This window comes from Pelodiscus sinensis, chromosome 14, assembly GCF_049634645.1.
Source record: "Pelodiscus sinensis isolate JC-2024 chromosome 14, ASM4963464v1, whole genome shotgun sequence".
NCBI lineage: Eukaryota > Metazoa > Chordata > Testudines > Trionychidae > Pelodiscus > Pelodiscus sinensis.
Genome location: NC_134724.1, coordinates 13686212 through 13706793, shown reverse-complemented (window position 1 = coordinate 13706793; position 20582 = coordinate 13686212). Strand labels below are relative to the sequence as shown.

General features: G+C 42.1%; 1 protein-coding gene across 7 annotated transcripts in view; it reads right to left on the bottom strand.

Moving 5' to 3' along the window:
* Positions 1-20582, bottom strand: part of AKAP13 (A-kinase anchoring protein 13) — a 374025-nt gene that overhangs the window by 229672 nt on the left and 123771 nt on the right. For 6 of the 7 annotated variants that reach the window (XM_075897023.1, XM_075897024.1, XM_075897028.1 and 3 more), the window contains exon 6: positions 10750-10894. The exons of the other annotated variant lie outside the window; for it this stretch is intronic. In XM_075897023.1, coding sequence (XP_075753138.1) covers positions 10750-10894 — 145 coding nt within the window. The remainder of the gene's footprint in view (positions 1-10749; positions 10895-20582) is intronic. 7 annotated transcript variants of the gene reach the window in all.

Sequence of the window (20582 nt, the reverse complement as noted above, 5' to 3'; positions counted from 1 at the left end):
CCAGCAGCCATTTTGTTTTCTTGATCAAGCCAGAACACAGCTTCCCCACAAAACCAGATAAGCAGTGGGTCCGGGGGTAGGGAGTGTTGGGGGCTTGGAGGGAGGCTGGGGGCTGGGCCCAGTTGCTAAGTGTGTCGTCATATTGCCAGGTGTCTGGTATTTTCACCTCCTGGCCAGGAAAAAAAAATCAGAAAATACCAGACATTTTCGGTATACCGGACACCTGGCAACCCCAACAGTGAGTGAAGCACCACTCCTCCATCCCCTCAGGCTCTTATTCAAGAGCAATTGGCCCCTGGCATCTGGCAGGGGTGGGGCAGGCAGGGAGGCTGCCTGAGAAATGTGCTGGGCTGCTGGTTGGGAGTCTTATAGGTAAGTCTCCAGGCCAGAGCCTGCCTCTTCCCCCCCCCCCTCCCCAGCCCTCTGGTTCCTCCACTCCTACTCCCTTACCCCACATCTGCCCCCCTCCTGAGCCCATACCCCCATCCAGACCCTGCAACCCCAATCCCCTGCTCCAGATCACAAACTCCTCCTGTCCTAGGTCACAACCCAAACCCCGGCATCCCAGTCCTCTGCCCTAGGTCACAAACAAACCCTGCACCCCAATCCTGTGCCCCAAGCCGCATCTGCCTCCTTCACCAACACTCTCTCCCAGACCTCACAGGCCCTCCTTGCACCTGAATCCCTACCATGCTGGTTGATCTGGCCTGCAACCACCCTGCTACTATCCTGCCCCCAGGCCAATCGAGACCTGGGGATGGGGAAACATGTGAAGTGTCCTCTCCCCTGCCATGGGCACGTGGCACCAGAGGGAACACCAGCTCTTCAAAACACCTGGAAGTTCTCTCTAGGCACTGGGAGGCCGGGCTCAAAGACTTTACATGCTCCCTCCACCCCAGGCCAATCAGGGTCTGTGGGCAGGGGAGCACAGGAAGCCTCCTGGTTCCACCCCTTCCACTCGGGGCAGCTCATGACCACTTCAGAAATTTGTGAAGTGGCCCCTCTTCAAAAACGATTGCCCACTCCAGATATACAGCCAGGCTGGGTCTAATTTATAAAAGTATCGTACATTTTCTTGCTTAAAACTAAGGGTGCATTAAGAAGGATGGTATTTCTCTGGAGGCTTCTTATCATTAAACAAAGCACACACGGAGACAAAACACTGTTCTAGCTAAACAAAGACAATGAATGCCTTAAAACATGATTTCACTTCCTACCCAGCTGACAGTGGAAATCCTGTCCAAACCTCTATTTTCAGAATTCATATTTAATACAACAAACAATAGGTTCTTGGCCTCAGCAGCTATTTAAAGTTATGTTGGAAGAACATGGTGGGTTTGCTTTACTAGGTGACTCATGATTCCTGTGCTAATTGTATCCTCTACCATGTCTCTGTCATGGTGATTTGAACTTTTTCTACAAAAGGATTTAAACTGGAAAAGATGCCTAGTATAAACAATTACCTATTTTGTACGCAATGTATTGGCTTTGTGTCAGTGGCATTGCCCCTTAGTGGCTAGTAACACAAAGGTTAAGAGATCTAACTGCTGCTGCCAGTTTATTCTTTTGCTTAGGGTATCTAGCACTGAGCATTTGTAATTTAAGAGTGTGTATGTGTGATTTATATATTATTAATGTGCCCACCGTTTGCAGCACATGGATTTAATACATGGTGACTGACGCAAATAGATATTGCAACAACAATGGAGAAATGGCCACATTCAGCATTTTAAACCTTCAACACTAAAATCTATTCCCTACCGTAAATCTTTCCACCTCTTCCACACATACTTAATGGTTTGTAGGATTGTCATAAAAACTTTGGCATTATATAGCTTGCAAACACTCAGTCATAGATACTCTCCATATAGTATTCACCAGCTTTTTCCTATGACATATGTCATTTAGTTGGTTTCATGTCTTTAAGTCTGCATAACGCACCACAGTATACCAGAGAGACTGCAATGTGGAAATGTTTTGGTTACATCATCTCTCTCTATTTTAGCTTTGTAGAGGTTTCATTATTAAGAATATTCTAATACAAGTCCACATGATATTATTGCCAAGACATTACTTGTTACACAACTTGTTTATTCTTTTGGTCTTCCAGTACAAAATTATTAAATAAAGTAGTGAGGGCAGGCTTTTATTTTAACAGTAGTTTCCTAGATGGGAAACATTCAGAGTTGGAGGAGAATAAGCTTGGACATATGCTTTTAAAAAATGCAAACACAAGTATATATTTTAAATTAAGATATTCGTCGTGTGGTTGCAATTTATTTCACTTTAAACAGCAGCAGTAAAATAGAAAAAAGTCCAAAGATTAAAGGAATTACAAAAAATGTAAGCAAGACCTACTCTTAACGAATAATTAAGGACAAATATAGTGAACACTATTAAAAATTCAACATTTTTTGAAAGTTATGGAACTATGCAGTAGTAAGGGAAATATAGTATTTCCACATATTCAAAAGAGAAAATAATCAGGGTACTCTAAATGCATGGTAACTGTTGGCAAACAGCAACCAACATAGAGAGACACAAATGATATTTAAGAGCCTAATTATGCTACTATTGAAACCACTACAAAACTCCCCCATTAGACAGGACAACTTCTGAAAGTGATATGTTCTAAAATACTACAGTGAACATGGAGTCAATGGTATGGCATTTTTCTTTATTAAAATGGCATGGTTCACAGATATGACATTTCTTAACCCACCAGTATGATAATAGTCAAGTTTTGTTTGCTTGCAGACAAATACTGTTAATGCGACTAAACAATAAAGGGCTTGGTTCCTGCTCTCATTTCAGTACTAACTTCCTATACTACTGTTAAATGGAAAGCCTTAAAATAGATTAATAAAAATGTTAAATAAGGTAACTCACTTAAAATGAGCTCGCACATAGCAGTCCAGGGCCCTGTCCGCAGATCCCCCACCTCATAACCTTAAACAATGGGCACTAAATGGGACTTAGGAGACTCAGGTTCAATTTCATAGTCTATCAAATTTCCTATGTGACTTTGTGCAAATCAATTAGCCTCTCTGGGATGCAGTTCACAATCTGTAAAATGGGGATACGAGTGTAACTCACATACCATCTGGATATGATGTATTGTTCCTGAGCTCGCATATGAAGACAAGAAATATAATCTACAGCCTCAACTAGTAGCTTTTAGCTCATGAAGTAGAAGCTCCAGGGATCCCAGGTTTCATACCGCCTGCAGACAGTCTCTTGGCCTTACCCAACCACCGTCTTGTTTCACAGGAGCAGTGTTAAGATCAATTCAGTAAACCTACGAGGCTCTCAAATACTGTGAAAATAAAGACTAAATAAAAACCTAAGATAGATAAATATCACCACAAAGTACCAAACAAGATGTAAAGCTCAAACTATTCTGCAGCATCAGCATTTCCTTCTAGCATAAATGAACACACTACAAATTATGGTTTATAAATATGAGCTCAAACAGGAAAACAAATAGCCAGCAATTTGGTGAAATGATTCATTTCAGAAAGAGAAAGGAAAATGGTAACGCAAAATCAATGTCCCATGCCACTATAGTGGAGCTAACAGAATGGTTTAACTGCATTATACCACTTGATGTGCACTTAGGTTGGTAAAAAGAGCTACTGAAAGTAACTAACTAGATAGTCTTCATGATCATCTAGTTCATATTTAATATTGTATTAGCAAATATTAGCTTTGCCATGGATTTGATTTGAGTAGCTGAAAGTTGGACAGTGTAACCACGATTTTCAACCCCAAACAACAGTATATTTTTAAAAATAAGTCTCTAGTCATACATTCTACATTCTTCAGTTTTACAATGGTTCTTTGTCCTAAATTTAGCTACAACTTTTTAACTCCAGTGAAGCTTCTGCTTTAATTTTTAGGTCCATTATATCCCCTTAAAAAGCGACAAGGAGTCCTGTGGCACCTTAGGGTATGTCTACACTACCCCCCTAGTTCGAACTAGCGGGGTAATGTATGCATACCGAACTTGCTAATGAAGCCCGGGATTTGAACTTCCCGGGCTTCATTAGCATAAAGCCGGCGCCGCCATTTTTAAAAGCCGGCTAGTGCGAACCCCGTGCCGCGCGGCTACACGTGGCACGGGCTAGATAGTTCGAACTACGTAGCCATTCCGAACTATCTGTACTCCTCGTGGAACGAGATGCATGCGTCTGACGAAGTGGGTCTTTGCCCACGAAAGCTTATGCTCCTACACTTCAGTTAGTCTATAAGGTGCCACAGGACTCCTCGTCGCTTTTGCAGATTCAGACTAACACGGCTACCCCTCTGATACTATATATATCCCCTTACAATTCCATAACATCTTTAGAGAGGCATTAGCAGTAATAATTTAATTTTCCAATAAGGGACCAATAGTCTGTGTTATACTCTTCTGAAACTTCTTTTACTGAGACCTGCTTATTTCTAGGCTGCATAAGTCCCTTTTAACATACTTGTTGGATCCCCACCTGCTGTTGGATTATAATCATACTTCCTTTTAAATTGCATTTAAACAGCTAACTGAGTACAGGCAGTCCCCGATTTACACGGATCCAACTTATGTCGGATCTGCACTTACGAACGGGGCTTTTCTCGCCCCGGAGCTCGCAGGCGGTGGGACCGCCCAGAGCGCAGCGGTCCCGCCACCGCGTCCTCCGGGACGAGAAAAGCTGCTCCGGGTCTCCCTGGTGTGCTGGGGGGAACTCCCCAGCACAGCAGGGAGACCCGAGAAAAGCCGCAGAGGCGGAGCGACCCCGCTGCCCGTGCGGCTTTGCTCCTTTGCCCCGGAGCAAAGCCACAGAGGCGGGGAACCCCGCCGCCTGTGCAGCTTTGCTCGGGTCTCCCTGCTGTGCTGGGGGGAACTCCCCCAGCACAGCAGGGAGACCGGAGCAAAGCCGCAGAGGCGCTAGTGGCTCCCCCCCCCCCAGCAGACCAGGCTTTTGTTGCGGGACGCCTGGGGTAGAGCAGCTGGGGTGCTGCCCGGTTGGTCCTGCGGGGACCTACCCGGCAGCGCCCCAGCTGTTCTGTCCCAGGAGTCCAGATTCAGCCACTGTTGAAACTGATCAGCGGCTGATTCCAGGAAGCCGGGAGCAGAGCCACTCTGCCTAGGGCTTCCTGTAGTCAGCCGCTGATCAGTTTCAGCAGCGGCTGAAACTGGAGCCAGTTCCGACTTAAGTTGAATTTGTATGTAAGAACAAACCTATAGTCCCTATCTTGTACGTAACCCAGGGACTGCCTGTAATCGATGGAAATTCCAGACTACTTGATTAGTCGATAAGGGGAGGAACTGCAGAGCCACAGCGGGGTTAGCTCCCGGCCCGGGAGCTAACCCCACTGCAGCTCTGCCTTTTAAATGTAATAAGAGCCTTGCGGCAATTTAATAAATTTAAAAAGCTGAGGTGCAGCGTTTGGGACCAGGACCTGGAAAGCTGATTCCCAGCTCGCGCCTTGTCCCCCTGCCGAGATAAAAGCTGGTGCCCCCTTGCACTAAGCCCCTACCGCTGCCCCGGCCAAGCAGCCACTGGCTAGGCAGCGCAGACTCCGCCGCCCTGGGGAGCCCTGGAGTTCAGCCTGTCTCCTGCACTCCCCATCCCACACCATGAGCCTCCACACACTTCCCAATCCCTGCATTGACTCTTGCACCCCCAACCCTGAGCCTCTCGCCACTACATCCCTGAGTTCTGCACCCCCCACATTCTCAGCCCCCTGTAAAGAGTCCCTCCTCACCCTCAATTCTGAGTTCTCCACCCTCCACAGCCCCAGTCGCCTGCTCTGAGACCCCACATCTAAGCCCCTGTTCTGATTTCCATCCTGAACCCCTTCTTAATGACCAGAGCAATACCAGGTATGTGTTAGCAGCAAATAATTGGTATATTGTAGAATAGCCAGGGCAACAAGTATGTAGCTAAGAAAGAAAAGTCAGTAAAAGGCTGCCAGAGAAGAGATGAAATGGAGCATGGTCAACAAAATGGCAAAACAGAGTCCTACCGCGATAACTTTATAAAAATATCTGGTTATTTCACAGCAGTGTAAACATTATTAGTCATTATCATTATTATTTTAACAGTTCTAAGTAACTGGCAGGTTTCTGAGCTGCACGTTTGAGAAACATCCTCTAGGAACTGCAAGGACGAGGGATGTAAAATTCCTTGTTAAAAAGTTAACAAAGCATATAACTGGTTTAAAAAGTTAGATCTAGAACAGCTCCCACCACACTTGCAGCTGGAGCCGCCCCCTGCCCATGGCACAACCGGAGGCTGCTCCAGCCAGGACAGACAGGGCCTGCCCTGACCAAACCGAGCCGCCAACTAACCAATTAGTGGGTAAGCATGCTGATAAGGCTAATGCTTACTGGGTAACCGATTAATCCTTTACCTCCCTAGCAAGGACCAACAAGAGCATTACCACCCAAAAGACCTTCAGATTGTAAACTAAGTGATAATTATAATTGCCCGGATGTGCTATTAAGTCCAAGACAGTGTTTAACCTTGAAGCATGGGAACTATCCTGCACTGGTAGGAGAAGGAAGAGGACAGACCCTGTTACATTCATTCTAACTTATAAAAGGTGTTTGTGTTGAAAATGTGCTGTCTCTTAAGTTATCCTTTGCTGTAGCTTTTGCGTTTTAGGCACAGGCACATCCTGTCTCGGACAACTATATGTGGTTTGTAATCCAAAGGGGTAACAAACAGTTTCTATATGTGCATGGAGATCAAAAGGTAAAAGATGTGCTGATTCTCCTTTGCATCTCAAAACTAAAAAGTTCGCCAAAGTACAAATTCTTACTAATCTTCTCAGCAATAAGTAAAGGAAAGAAAGCCTTGTATGAAAACAACCCTGACTGCCATCCCCCAACCTTGAGACAAGTGTATTCTATTTACATTTGTTGCAGAAGTGCAGCGTAATTGACAGTGATTTCTCCCACCTTTGTTCCTCTTCTTAGCTGATGCGATCATTACTTCAGAATGAAATTTGCAATGGGAATGCAAGATTTAACAATTTTATAATCTTACTTTTAACAAATTGCCGCTTCCACCATGCAACACATTGTGGGAACTTTTCAGATCTAATCAACCAACAAATCCTTTATAAAAACCTCAGATGTTTCACTGTAATACATTCCACAACTGTACTATAGATCTGATCATACATATGGGTTTAAAGGAGCCTGTGGTCTAAAGGAGCCTAAGCTACTCCTTCTGTGAACCCATAACAAGTGAAATGACCCACAAGAAAAAAGAAGCCGGATCCGTTTTGGCTTACACATTTGTATGATAATTTTATCGAGTTATTGAATATTTCCACTGTTTCATCCTGGGAGGACTGTCAAGTCCTGAACATTTGCAAGACATCACATTTGGTAACCTAATTTAATATACAATACAACCAAGTAATGTAGAATCTAATATTTTGATTTAAAATGATCTCTCTGTAAGATACAGCCTTGCCCTATCTCTAACCTCTGGTTATGCATTTAAATCAGGGGTGGGGAACTATTTTTGGGTCGGAGGCCACTGATCCACAGAAAAATCTGTCGGGCTGCATACAAGTGAGGGAAAAAAACCACTCCTCGCCATCATGGGCTCTCAAATGCTGGGGGGAGCCCTGAGCCTTCGTAGCCAGACCAGGCAGGCCAGAGGCTGCATCTGGCCCCCGGGCCTTCGGTTCCCCACCCCGATTTAAATCCTCTCTTCAGTTTTGTCATGTACAGAAGTAAAGGCTTCTATTTGAATAGTCAAAAGATTTCTTTTAAAGATTAGTTATCATATGACCAACAATGAAAACACACTGTAAAAGAACAGATTACTCAGAGCAAGATGAAATGTAGCAGGCCTTGGACTCTGCCCTTAACAACTTTTAGTTAAAGAAAGACTTTTCAGACCATGAAATATTTTGCTGTATAATGAGATATGAAAGGGACACTAGCAGTTAAAGTCACATGTTTCAAAAAATAGTTGCCTAACGCTATTCAGTCTAATCAAATGCTCTTCCTTTATGGGAGTTTGTTTACTTTTAAATACTTCCAGCCTATCAGTTCCCCTTTCATGGCTTGCATGTGCAGCAGATAGACAGGTGGAACCAAACTTGAAACCTCTGGAGCTTAGTTCATGAGCCTCTACAGCTCGAGTTAAAAGCCAGCTGCTCTACAGCCTTAACTGAGAGCCATTCAGAACTCATTCTCTCTCTCTAAAAGTGGTCTAAGTGCCAATTAATTGATTGGGGGGGGAAGGGCAACACCACTGTGCTGGAACGCTCCTCTCCTCTCCCGCAGCAGGCAGGAACTGCACTGGCTGGGACACTGGAACAGCCCCTGCCTGCAGTGGGCCAAGGCACCCTGCAAGGAGGGGATGCTCTGATATCCCAACTGGAGCAGCCTCTGCCTGTGGAGCGCCCAGGCCTGCCGCAGAGAGGGGCTGCACTGGAGCAGTCCCCCTATGGGGCTGGAGCAGTCCCTTGCCTGTGGCAAGCAGGGAAGCTGCTCCAGTCCCATCGGTTAACCAGTTAAACCTTCACATCCATACTTTAAACCCTTTTCTCTTTAAACTTACTTCTTCTCTCCCTCCTCCCGCCCCCCCGCAAAAGCAAAAAACAACTACTCATCCTGTGCCTACATTATCTGATCTGGCAACATGAAATCTGGCAAAGATGAGGGAATTATGAGAGAGGAGCTGGTTGGTCTGGGTGCACAAGCACAATCCTCTGGGCAGGGTGGACAATGAGTTAGCAAAGGAATATACCTCTAAATATGACTGTATGCTGCATGCTATAACGTGTTAGCTGGCTGTGGCACTAACCACACTCTAGCTTACAAATCAGGCCCTTATGGGCTTGGAAAACACTAGCCACTGTGAAAGCTGGTCCACTCCAAAGGCTCTTTTTTATGTATGGTGATCAGATACCAAGTATGAAAAATGGTGATACTTTTTTTTTGCGGGAGGAGGGGCTTTGGGGCAAGCATAGTTGCATATATAAGCTCCTAATATTGAGAAGGTGCCAATAATATCAGGAGCTCTCACCCTACCTTTTATGCTTAGCAGATAATATGCCCTCCTACTTCTGTCATGTGGGGATTAGGCAAAAGCCATTCAATTTTGTTCATAATTTTTGTAATAAAAAAGGACTTATTAATTACCTATTACCTCAGCTATGATGTTTCAACAAGGGCTGGTCTCCCACACTCTGAGTCTTCCTCATAATTAATCCTGCAGTGAAGTCAAATAATACTTGGCTACGAGTCATCATAATTATTTCCAACGTAACTGGCTGTATACACAAGGTAAGCACATGATTACAGATTCAGTGTAGAGTTCAGCTGGAGGAGAAGCTGAGTTAAGAGAGATCATTCTCTTAGAATCAGTATCTTCAAGCAGAGAGACTGAACCATGGAACAATACCGGCTAAATAGATTTCTTTCTAGATTCAAGTATGATAAAAAGACAGACTCTTCAACGCATCTCCTCTCCCGTCACACACACACTACTGCCCCTCACCAAAATCGTCCCTTCTGTGACAGAATCATTGAAAATGAAATGTACACATTAAAAACAAGTTTCCAGCAGCATTGCAAATACAATCATTAATGTCAAACAGAAGCCCAAATGGTGTCCTTTGTTGCAATACAGGGATGTTAGGATCATAAGAACAGAAATGGATTGCTTTTGTAATGAAATACTGTATTCTGGCTACTTTTCAGGCTGAAAATGAACATAGAATTGTTTCAGTTCCTTTCTGGGCAATTCAGCTATTTGGATCCCAAGGGAGATGAGATCATGGCACCCAAAGCTGTCTCAGAGATATTGTATGACTTGTTACACACAACACAAAAACAGTCAAAGAGTTACCAGTTCTATATTACTTCAGTGAGAAAATTAAATCAGTCTCATTGATTGCACTGGGTGCTAGTAATCAATATTTGTACTAGATTGCGCTTATCAAAGTAACTTTAATTACCCTGACAGTGCAAGCAGTTACTGTAAGGAATGAATGATAGGCCAACTTTGCTTTAATCTTACAGTTACCTGGATGAAACAAATAACAGTAACCTTCAGAACCATGTTGTCATTAGGAAATTCCAGTCAAAAATGCATGTCTCCTATAACATTACTTACCAGACAGATAAAAAGCAGGAAATACACTAAATTATATAAAGCTATATTTTTTATGTAGTTCAAAATATTAGATTAATTTTTCCTCACACTAGTGTCAATATGCTGTACAGAAACAGCCAGAATAAAAGGTCAATAGTAAGGAATGCCATTTGGAAATTTTTCATTCCTATGGTATTGAAGCCACTGAAAAAGTGCGGAACTTCTTTACTTACTTGACGTCTGGATCAAAGAGGATCCAACAATGACTCTTCCTGGGCAGTACATACCACAGGAGTGGGAAAAAAATTAGTGGATGCTTAGTGCCCCCCAGCAGTCAACACCTTCCCCTCTTTTACCTAGTGGCTCCAACTCACCCGCAGCCCTGCCAATCAATTCCACTCCCTCCCTCCCACCCTGTGGCTCCCACACACTGCAACCATCTGTTCTGTGGTATCAAGTCAAGCCACGATTTAAAAAATGATTATTCCAAAATAACCTTTTTTTCCTTTTACACTAGAAGTTTGTGCAAGTAGGGGAAAATAATAAAGATTCTCAATATTATACAAGGTTTGAATAAAACATTGATGCATCAGTTTTCACAATGTTTTTAGGCTGCGTTTTGCCAAGAACATAGATCACATACCAGGAGCAATGGTTTCCAATGTCCCAGGATTAATTTTTCTAGTGCTTGTGCAGTGTTGGACAGTGGAGCCAGTAAACACCAAGTAAAAAGTTACATCATCTTCAAGTACATCTTCAGGCAGCTGTACTGTAATAATACTGTCACCCTACGTAAAAGACAAAAAAAAGCCAGAGGTCAATTTCTCATTCTCATTAATTTTACTATAAAAAGATCCACTCGGTCCTCCAAGTCTCCTGTTTTTTCTGTCTGTCCTTTTTAACATAACTGTTTTGGTTTCAACCATGCACTATTTCCTGATGAAAAATTGCTTATATTAAAAAATTCCCAATCAGCTCTAATGGTGATAGGAGGTGAAGACATTTGGAAATATCGGTGCAAGATCAAAATCCTGCCCCTCATAGCACCGTCATATCGTTATAGTAACATAACACGTCACTAGTGTTTGACACACACAAGGAAGCATGGAGAGCAACCAATGTAACAGCTCAAGTACCCTGAAACGCCTCTGTTCCTAGGTAATTACCTACCAGCAAGACAACTAACCCAGTGGTCCCCAATGCGGTGCCCACGGGCGCCATGGTGCCCACCGGGCCATTTCTGTGCGCCCGCCAAGTGATCGGGGCCGACCCCGCCCCCGGGCGCACAGCGTATGGGCGGCCCCCCCCGGGTGCATGGCGCAAGGGCTATGCTGGCTCCGGGCGCGTGGCACAGGGGTGGCGCCGGCCCTGGACTTGTGGCTTATGGGCTGTGCCAGCTCCTGGGCACACGGCACAGGAGCGGCGCTAGCCCTAGGTGCGCGGCACATGGGTACTGCCAGCTCCTGGGCGTGCGGTGTATGGGCGTCCCCGCCCCGGGCTCGCAGCACAGGAGCAGCACTGGCCCCAGGCATGCAGCGCATGGGCTGTTCCGGCCCCAGGTGCGGAGCACAGAAGCAGCACAGAAGCAGCACCAGCCCTGGCAGTATGGCATGTGGGTGGTGCCAGCACCAGGCACGCAGCATATGGGTGGCCCTGTCCCTGGGCACATGCGCGGCCCCGCCCCTGGGCGTGTGCACAGCCCCGCCCCTGGGTGTCCGGCGTATGAGTGGCCCCGCCTCCAGCAGCCCCAAAAGGTTGGGGACCACTGAACTAACCCAAGCACATACATAGAAACCTAAGGAAGCGTCAAATTCAATAGGGTTTTCTCCTGCTACAAAGAGAGGGGGACAGAAACAACCAATAAGGACAGTGAAACTGCAATATTATACTCATGAGACCAACCCTTCCTGGAACAGCAGCTAAAGACAAGAGAATAGGCTTTATATTATCAGGAATCAAATGTGAATCCCTTTGCAATCCAATAACTGTGTGCTGGTATATAGCAATATTGCCTAGAAGTAAGATTTACGGTCATACCTTCATTGTCATGTGCCATCACACTTTTACTGAACTGTAGCAATTTGAAAATATCCACTGCCTTGTTGCAAGATATGAATTATTACTTCCTCATTTGCCACATTTTCAAGCAGATTATGGTTTGATAAGACTGAAAAACCTTACTTATATCAAATACAGTAGTCCAAAAAACCAGGAGACAATCTGAATAAGTGACAGATTTCCTCCTCATCTCCTGTCACCTCAGGTCATACTCCTACACTCAGTCTACACAACCTAGATTTTTAGAACTAGTGCTTGCAAAAATGAATTCATAAATTAGATATGTATAGTGTAGTTATAGCTGTGTTGATCCCAAGATATTAGGGAGATGAGGTGGGGGATGTAATAAAAGATTTTATTGAACCAACTTCTTTTGGTAAAACAGGCTTTTAAGACCTTTCTATATCTGCATAAATGATAATGCAGTTATCACAAGTTCATATGTAACAAGTAAATATACATGCAAATTGTACACATTCTTTTGCACATACAACTCTAAAAATCTGGCTTTAAGGTATATAAATACCTGTGATACATTTAAAATCCAATCTCATGCAGCTTCTGACATACATTCATTGCAAGGATACATATATTCATTGAAAGCACATACAAAAATAACAAGGGTGAAGTTGTTTTGTATGACTTTGCTATCCTTCATAATTTGCCTACAATTAACTGCTTAAGATACAGATCATTGGGAACAATAGGCTAAAATATCTGGTCTGTTTCTTGACCACTAATCTACACAGACCAAAACCAGCTTTAAAACTAAAGCCTTATTAATTAGCTTGTGTCACTATTCCACTTAACATACATTCATGTTGCAAGTGTGGAGAAGGCTCCATGCAGATTAAGCAAAATCTAATTTGCATATTCAATTGATAAGCGTGTTCTCATTATATAACCATAACGGTAAAATCCTTCACTTCATTGCTCCTCCTCCCCCCTTTCAAGCCAATACTTCCTCCCAAACAAATCCATCAGTTTCCTGTTGATCCATTCTCTTTTGTACTCACCCACTCTGAGTTCTCTGCCCCCACTCCATCTTCTCTCTCTGGACCCCCCACAGCTCCTCCACCTACTGCTTCAGGTTCTGGCTCCCTCACTTGAATTTGTCTCATTCCTCCTGCCAAAACAGTACTCCTCCAACGTACCCTTCAACTCAGTACAACCCGCTACTTCACTCCACCCACTATTACTCTAGCTATCTCTGTCTCTTCAGCTGTGTGGATTTTCCATAGTTATAGACTCCCTATGGCCTCCTTGGAGGACTTTAACCACAGAGATGTTGCTGTAGAGGAGATTAACTGAACAGAGACTGGCCCGAATAACTCACTCTCCAGTCTTCCACTCCAACCCCTTTTACTTTTCATAAGCCTCCACAGTAATGCTACACCATTGAAAACCAGGCCTATGTTTCAGCCCAGCTTTGCTGCTGACCTCAGGCAAAATTTTGCTTTGATTTGTTTCTATATCCTTGCTCATATTGTTCCACCCACAACATTTATGAGCAAATACTTAAATGGACCTGTAGTCCAGCTGTAGTTTAAGATAACTTATTAACAGACCTGACTATTTAAACAAACATCTGCAGAGATGGATATTTTTAAATCCAGATCCTGAAATATGGCTGATCACTTTCCTTTGGAACAAAAGTGAGCAGCACAGACTATATGTGAGAAGTATTGATATGTTTACACACACATGAACAATATAAAGGCCTTCACTGTAATGCTTTATTTTAACAAGCTGAGGAGAGAGAATTTAACTCACAAATGCTAGAGCAAAAACTATATATGCACACACCTAATTGTTGTAAAAGAAAACTGGATAGGTGGCTAACATGGAACAGGTTGCAGATGTGGACAAATACTAGAATCCCTTAGGCCAGTGGTTTTCAAACTACAGCTCACAACCCAGTATTGGGTGATGGAACGTCAGGCACTGGGGCTCATTGCTGCAGGTGATCAGTGGGGGTGCGGGCAGACAGAGACTCACTGCTCTGTCCTCAGCAGGGATCCGCTGCTATCACTGAGGAAGTGCCCCTTCCCCAGCCAGGAAACTCCATGCAAAAGTCCTGAGCCCCTGGCTGGGCAGGGCTCATTAAGCAACTGTGGGGCTGTGCTGCCATGCAGCATAGAGGAAACACTGTCCTACAGCCCAAAGTTCTCATCCTCTGCCCTATCCAGCAACCCACACTCTAGTCAAAATATGTTGGGCCACAGGCATCAATTAATCTCTTCAAATGCATCATGAGAAAAAAAAAGTTTTAAAATAATTGCCTTAGCTCTTCTCTATGAATTTGTCTATATTAGGATTAAAGGTGTAACGAAAGATCAAGTTACTTAATTCTACTTTACATCTTCTAAAATTTTAGTTAACACAAAGCAACTCCACAGGGTACTTCAGAATGTGCTAAGCTGTTTGAGTTAATGTCTAGAAGGAAGTCCAGGTTATGACAAAATGAGTTACTAGCCTTGTATAGCCTAGAAAAAAGTGTTTTTAATCAAATTAGCTCAATCAAGTTTGGCTGAAACCCCCACTTAACTACAGGTCTACCCTGTAGACCTAACCAGACCTACCCTGTAGGTCTAACCACTCTATTTCAAATTAAGGGTGCTAAACCACGTCTACTCTGTTGTTTAGAAGGATTTGCAATTGAGTTAAGACCGCTTAACTGAGCTAATTCTGTTAAAAAAAAAAAAGTACCTTTTTACCTAAACAAGGCCTAGGAATAAGCATCTCCTGCCACTTCAATTAGCAATCTAGAAGCTGCAGTTTAGGTGTCAACTTCATGTGACATTCCCATCCAGATCCCACCAAACCCTGCCAAAGTCTTTCAGTAAAGAATGGTATCCAATATTCTAAATGCAAAAAACAAGCATGGCTTTTTAAAAAAAATCTTAAATAAAAACACTGACATTCTCCTTGTGCATCATTAGCAAGATGGAATGGGTACCACTTGTTTATTTATGATGCATTGCAATTCACCTTTGTGCATGCCTTCTGAACTGCTCTCTGCTGTTGTATACAGCATAATCAGTGGTTTATCATCTACTTTGAGACCTCTAGATGAAAAAGATATACAAATTCTATTTATCATCATAAAGAAAGTGGATGAACTTTAATATCTCTCATTAAAATTGGTAACACCAAAACTCTGTCATAAAAAAAATCCATATCCAAAAGTGACTTTATTTTTTTTAAAACATGAATTAACAGCATACAGTACAAAGTTCTCTCTTCCCAACAACTTCATTGTTAATGTTAATAAGTTACAAATGTGGCCAAATTCCTCAAATCCTCATAGAAGAGTTTCCAAAAGCACTATTGCACTCAGCCTGCAAAAATATGTTATTGAAGCATGTTTAGTTTTATTCATTTGATATTACCTAAATAATATCATCTGTTCAATAGCACAGCCACACAAGGTGGCTGTTATAAACCCCTTTCATCCTGAATGTCTACAAATGGAAAGTCAGACTGCCCTTTGGTGAAAGTACAGATAGATCAAAGCAGTTCTCCAGCACATGCCAACAAATAAAAATAATTTATTTCAAACCTAGTTTGGATTGACTAATATTGACTTAGCTTAAAGCCCATTGGAAAGGAAAACATTCCATTTTATGTCCATTCACATAAAAGGTCACCATTTCTTTCAACTCCCAAATTTTGATCCAAGATGTATGAAATAAACATTTAAGAGATGTGATCTGTATGAATTAAGCCTATTATTGAAAAGTACATTCACTATCTCCAGCTGGGGAGGGAACTGGTCATACACAGGACTACAGATACAGACACAGATTCATTGAGGGCTGATTTATGCACATTTTTTGTACCACTCTAAAAGTTTAGAAAATAATTTTAACTGACACGCAGTACAATCTCTAATGTTGACACAGTTACATTAGTATAAAGGTGGCTATATCAATATAAGAACCATTACATCAATATAACTGTGTCAACACCAGGGCATGGTACCCCTTTGTATCAATTTACAAATCATTACTGTTCTAGGAGTACAAAAACTGCATGTAGATGAGACCTGAATGATCATGGCTAAATTACTTCCTCTGAGTGAAAGTTGCACTTTCGCCACCTGTAAACGGGGAATTACCTGCCTTGGAAGAGTTTGTAAATGTCTATGATGTCATTACACAAGTCACTTGTCATTACACAAGTCACTTGAATATTACTATTTCATGCTATTTATTACTAAATGTATCGGCATTCTAAGAGACTCCCTGGATCTCTTCAATGTTTGCACAATTTAATTGTATAGCAAAAACTTCAATTTCCAATTCAGTTATTGACAATCCTTGTCGCCTTCTGTAAGTGCTGGGGAACCATCAATCGTGTCTGACCTTATACTGCAAATCACACAGGATCATAAGGATTTTCCTGTAACATCCATCATTTGGTATCACATGAAGACTCAGTGAGAAATGGCAGAAGCAGGATGCACAATAATCTATCCATTTCCAAAGCAAAACTATATAATTTTATAAGATTCCTATACACTTGTAAGAGTATGTCCAGACTGGGGGAAGGGGAAAAGATGTATTTTTAAATATGCTAAATGATATATTTTAATACTTCTCCATAAACAGGGCAAATTGTATTTTAATGTGAACTGTATTCACCTCAACCAGTGAGTATATTTTAAAATACCACTTGTCCTGTTCACACTGTGTCACTTTAAAGTATGTTGGCTAATATATTAAAAGCCCATCTTTTTTCCCCAACCCAAACAAAGCCTAAGATTATTTAAATAAATGTAAACTCCAATAGGATGTGTTAAAAGATAAAAGTGAAGGACTCGTGAATTTTATTAAAAGCAGAATGGTAAATAGACATAAAATATCAGCATATGGCAATCCTGCATTTGTTTCTCATACAAGTATGAGATTGCTGATGTTAACCAGTACAATCTCTGGTTACATTTTTCATCAAGGTAGCACCTACTCCAGTACACGAGTGCTGCGCACAAAATTATGCATTAAATGACTAGGAAAAATTTACCAAGTGGGTGCAAAAAATAGATCTGACACCTTTCAGCACTTTTCTTTCCATACAGCTGATTGCCAAGAAGAGTTCTGCTGTTTTATTAGAGTCTGGCTTGGTGTGTTAGATTAGACAAGTGAGAATAATGTGCCCTTTTAACAGGTTTAATTCTGTTTCCACTCATAACAGAACTGACTTGTAGCTGGGTCAACTTCTTGTTGCATTATGCCTTTTGGTGTCCTAGAAATATATACTTTCAAAGTGATAAATCCTTTATTAATGGAAAGTTGTTCACATAGTTTCACTTTGGATCTACTTTTTATGGTAAAGAAGTCCTTTGATTGTTTTCCTCCTTGAACTGATTCAGGCTTAAATCCATTTTATTTTAATGCAATAGGCATGCTGTCGTTAACCTCCAAGACAGGAGTGTTACCTGGTGCTATGGAGGACACAAGCAGGAGACAGATTTCACTCCAGAGTCACTGTGGGTATGTCTACCCGGTGAGTCATTGTAGTGCAGCTTCAGTATAGACATATCCTATAAGACTGTGGCTAAGTCTAATGGGTTCATAAACTCCACATGAGCACAGGCAGAATGGAGAAGAGAATCTTTCTGGCTTACAGGCAACCAGGGCAATCATAACCCAGCACAGTTGCCAGAACTGCCAATCATGGAGGCATCCACCCATAGCTGGGACCAACAAGGAAAACAAGCCCAGCTATAAAGAAAGGAGAGCAATGAGGAGAGGGAAAGACCTAGGATAGCAAAGTACCAATAGCCCCATGTGACACGGCCTCTTGAAAACTAAAGGAGACAAAGGAAGACTGCAAATTCTGGAGTTTAAGGCTTGATTGACTTATGTTACATTAAGTTGATGGAGTGAGCTAATTCGAGATGAATACAGGGAAACCAGTTTGGAGCGAGCTGGAACTGCCCTCAGAACAGTTCTCAGCAAGTCACATCCCTTCTCTGTGCCTCAAGTTTTCTCATCTGTAATATGGAAATAGTATTTAGGAATGGATCAAAATTTTCTATCAAAACTATTTTGGGGGGGTTGCAATCAATGGAATTTTCCCAGAAAAGCATCTGACAGAGAGAACAAATGTTCAAAACCAGTACAAAACCCAACAATCCTATTCAAAATACCATGATGTTCATTAGTGACTCACCCTCTAATTCATCGTTTAGGGAATCTGTTTTAAAAGAATGAGGCTAGAAGGGGACAGGTCAGAGGACCATAGATACAACTCATAACTGAAGCAACCCCAGACTCTGCCATTTTATGATTAAGTACCACCCCAGGAACAAGATCATCTCAACTCATGTCACACTGCAGATAATCAGACCTGGAAGCATTGAGGTGGTGGTAATAAATATGAGGTTTTGACTTGAGTAGCACTAAAATCCCTGCTCATGTGGCGATACCCATGATAACAGTGTTGACCTAGGCCAGTCATGCAAAGAATGATGGATATCATACTGCTTCTGTGTTGAAGCTTGTTGTGGAGAAAGCCATCAAGAGTTGACTCCTCCAATGAGTGGAATGGAAATTTGTCAGAGCTGCAGTGAGGTTGGATCCAGTCTCATGGTGAATGACTACTCTTGATCTTTGAGGAATCTGAAGCTACTATATTTGTTTTTTAAATGACACACAGCAAGTCAACATAAGGATACCGCATCAGACTCTCTCAGAATCCCTGGATTGACTTACTTGTTTTGTCTCTTTCTTTTTATTATTTTAAATGTTAATTTAAGTGCCGATAAAGGATGTCAGATTAGACATCAGGGCTGAGCCCCAATCTCAGGCAAGCAAGAGTGTTAGGTAAAACAGAGCCTAATTTTGCAATACAAACTACTCACTAGAATAAAATTGGAGATCCCAACTCATTTCACAACAGGCCGAATAGATGATGGTATACGTTTTTTAATTCACTCTACAATCATGACTGAACCAGGCACCTAGAGAAGGCACACATCCCCATATCTCAGTGCACTGAGCCCGCCAGTCTACTGTTTCAGTGTTAGAAGAGGACTACAAAGCCAAAACTGAAACAGATGCATATAACTCCCATTGCCAAGTCTGTGAGGAAGTATTTGTTTTTATAAATATATGTTTTTAACTGACCGTTTTGAGGGAGGAAGGATAGCGGTGTGGTGAAAGCATGGGACACAGAGTCAGATGATCTTAGAGTCAAGAGTCCTATGGCAATAAAGACACGTGAGAAACTTAAGGGAACTATAGTAATTACAGTGAAGTTATATATATTCAAACTAGTGTGATCAATATTGAAACACCCATACCAATATTATCGATACGCTCAGGAAGATACTTGGTAATGGATTATGCATCTTGCAGGACTAGTGAAGCCTACACTGTTTAGAATGTACAAAATAGCTATGGTGTGAAATGCACTTCTCCGAGCTACTATAGACAATATGAATGGAAGATACTCACAGGGGAAATCAGCAAAAGTACCCGTGTCTCAGCAATGAGAAAAGAAAGACACAAATTATGACTTGATATGATAATGGCCAAGAGCTGTTCTATTTAACTCCCAATACCTAAGAGTACGTCAGAATTAACACTGAAATAGCAAATTTAAACCCAAGTAATAAAAATAAAAATAAAAAAGAAGAGACCTTCAAACGTAGATTTTATACACAATATCTATAGAGAACTGCTGAGATTATAATCAGAAAAGTAGCTCAGACTATTACCTAACAATATAATAGTCAATTTACTATTAGATTAGACTAGATTATTTAACTGTGTAATAATCTAATAGTCAAATAATCAAATAGTATATATTGTGTCTGCATGCTACTGTAGTTGTACGCAAGACACAATATAATAGCCCCAAGTAAGCAACTTCAGCCCCCCCGTTAGCGGGGATGTGTAGACATGTGGGTGGGGGGCAAATCTCTATACATGGCCTCAAATGTCAGACCCCAAAGCCTATATCTTTGCCACTTATGCTATCCAGTAGCTCATGGTAATTATACCATGCTGGGGACCACAGAACTCCTGAAAGCTATTGTGATGGAATTATCTTCCAAGCCAACTTTAACTTACCCAGGGTTCCTTGTCTCCACCCCTTTCGCCAAGGTTTTGGCCAAGATCCTCAAAGGTATTTAGGTTCTTAACTTCCACTGAGTTCAACGGAAGCTAGGAACCCAAATGCCTTTGAAGTTCTGAGCCTTTTTGGCTACACTGATAAAGTAGTCAACCATATAATTTTATTAGTAGCTGCCTGAGTGAGCAACATCACTTCCAACTGATTACAAGCAAAAAAAATGCACCCTTTTCTTAAAATACAGGAATGAGAAAATAGCCGACTGTGTTTCTGCATCTGTTGCCTGAGAAATGGAAAGCCAGCCCTAGCTCCATGGAGTTAAAGGAAGAGATTTAG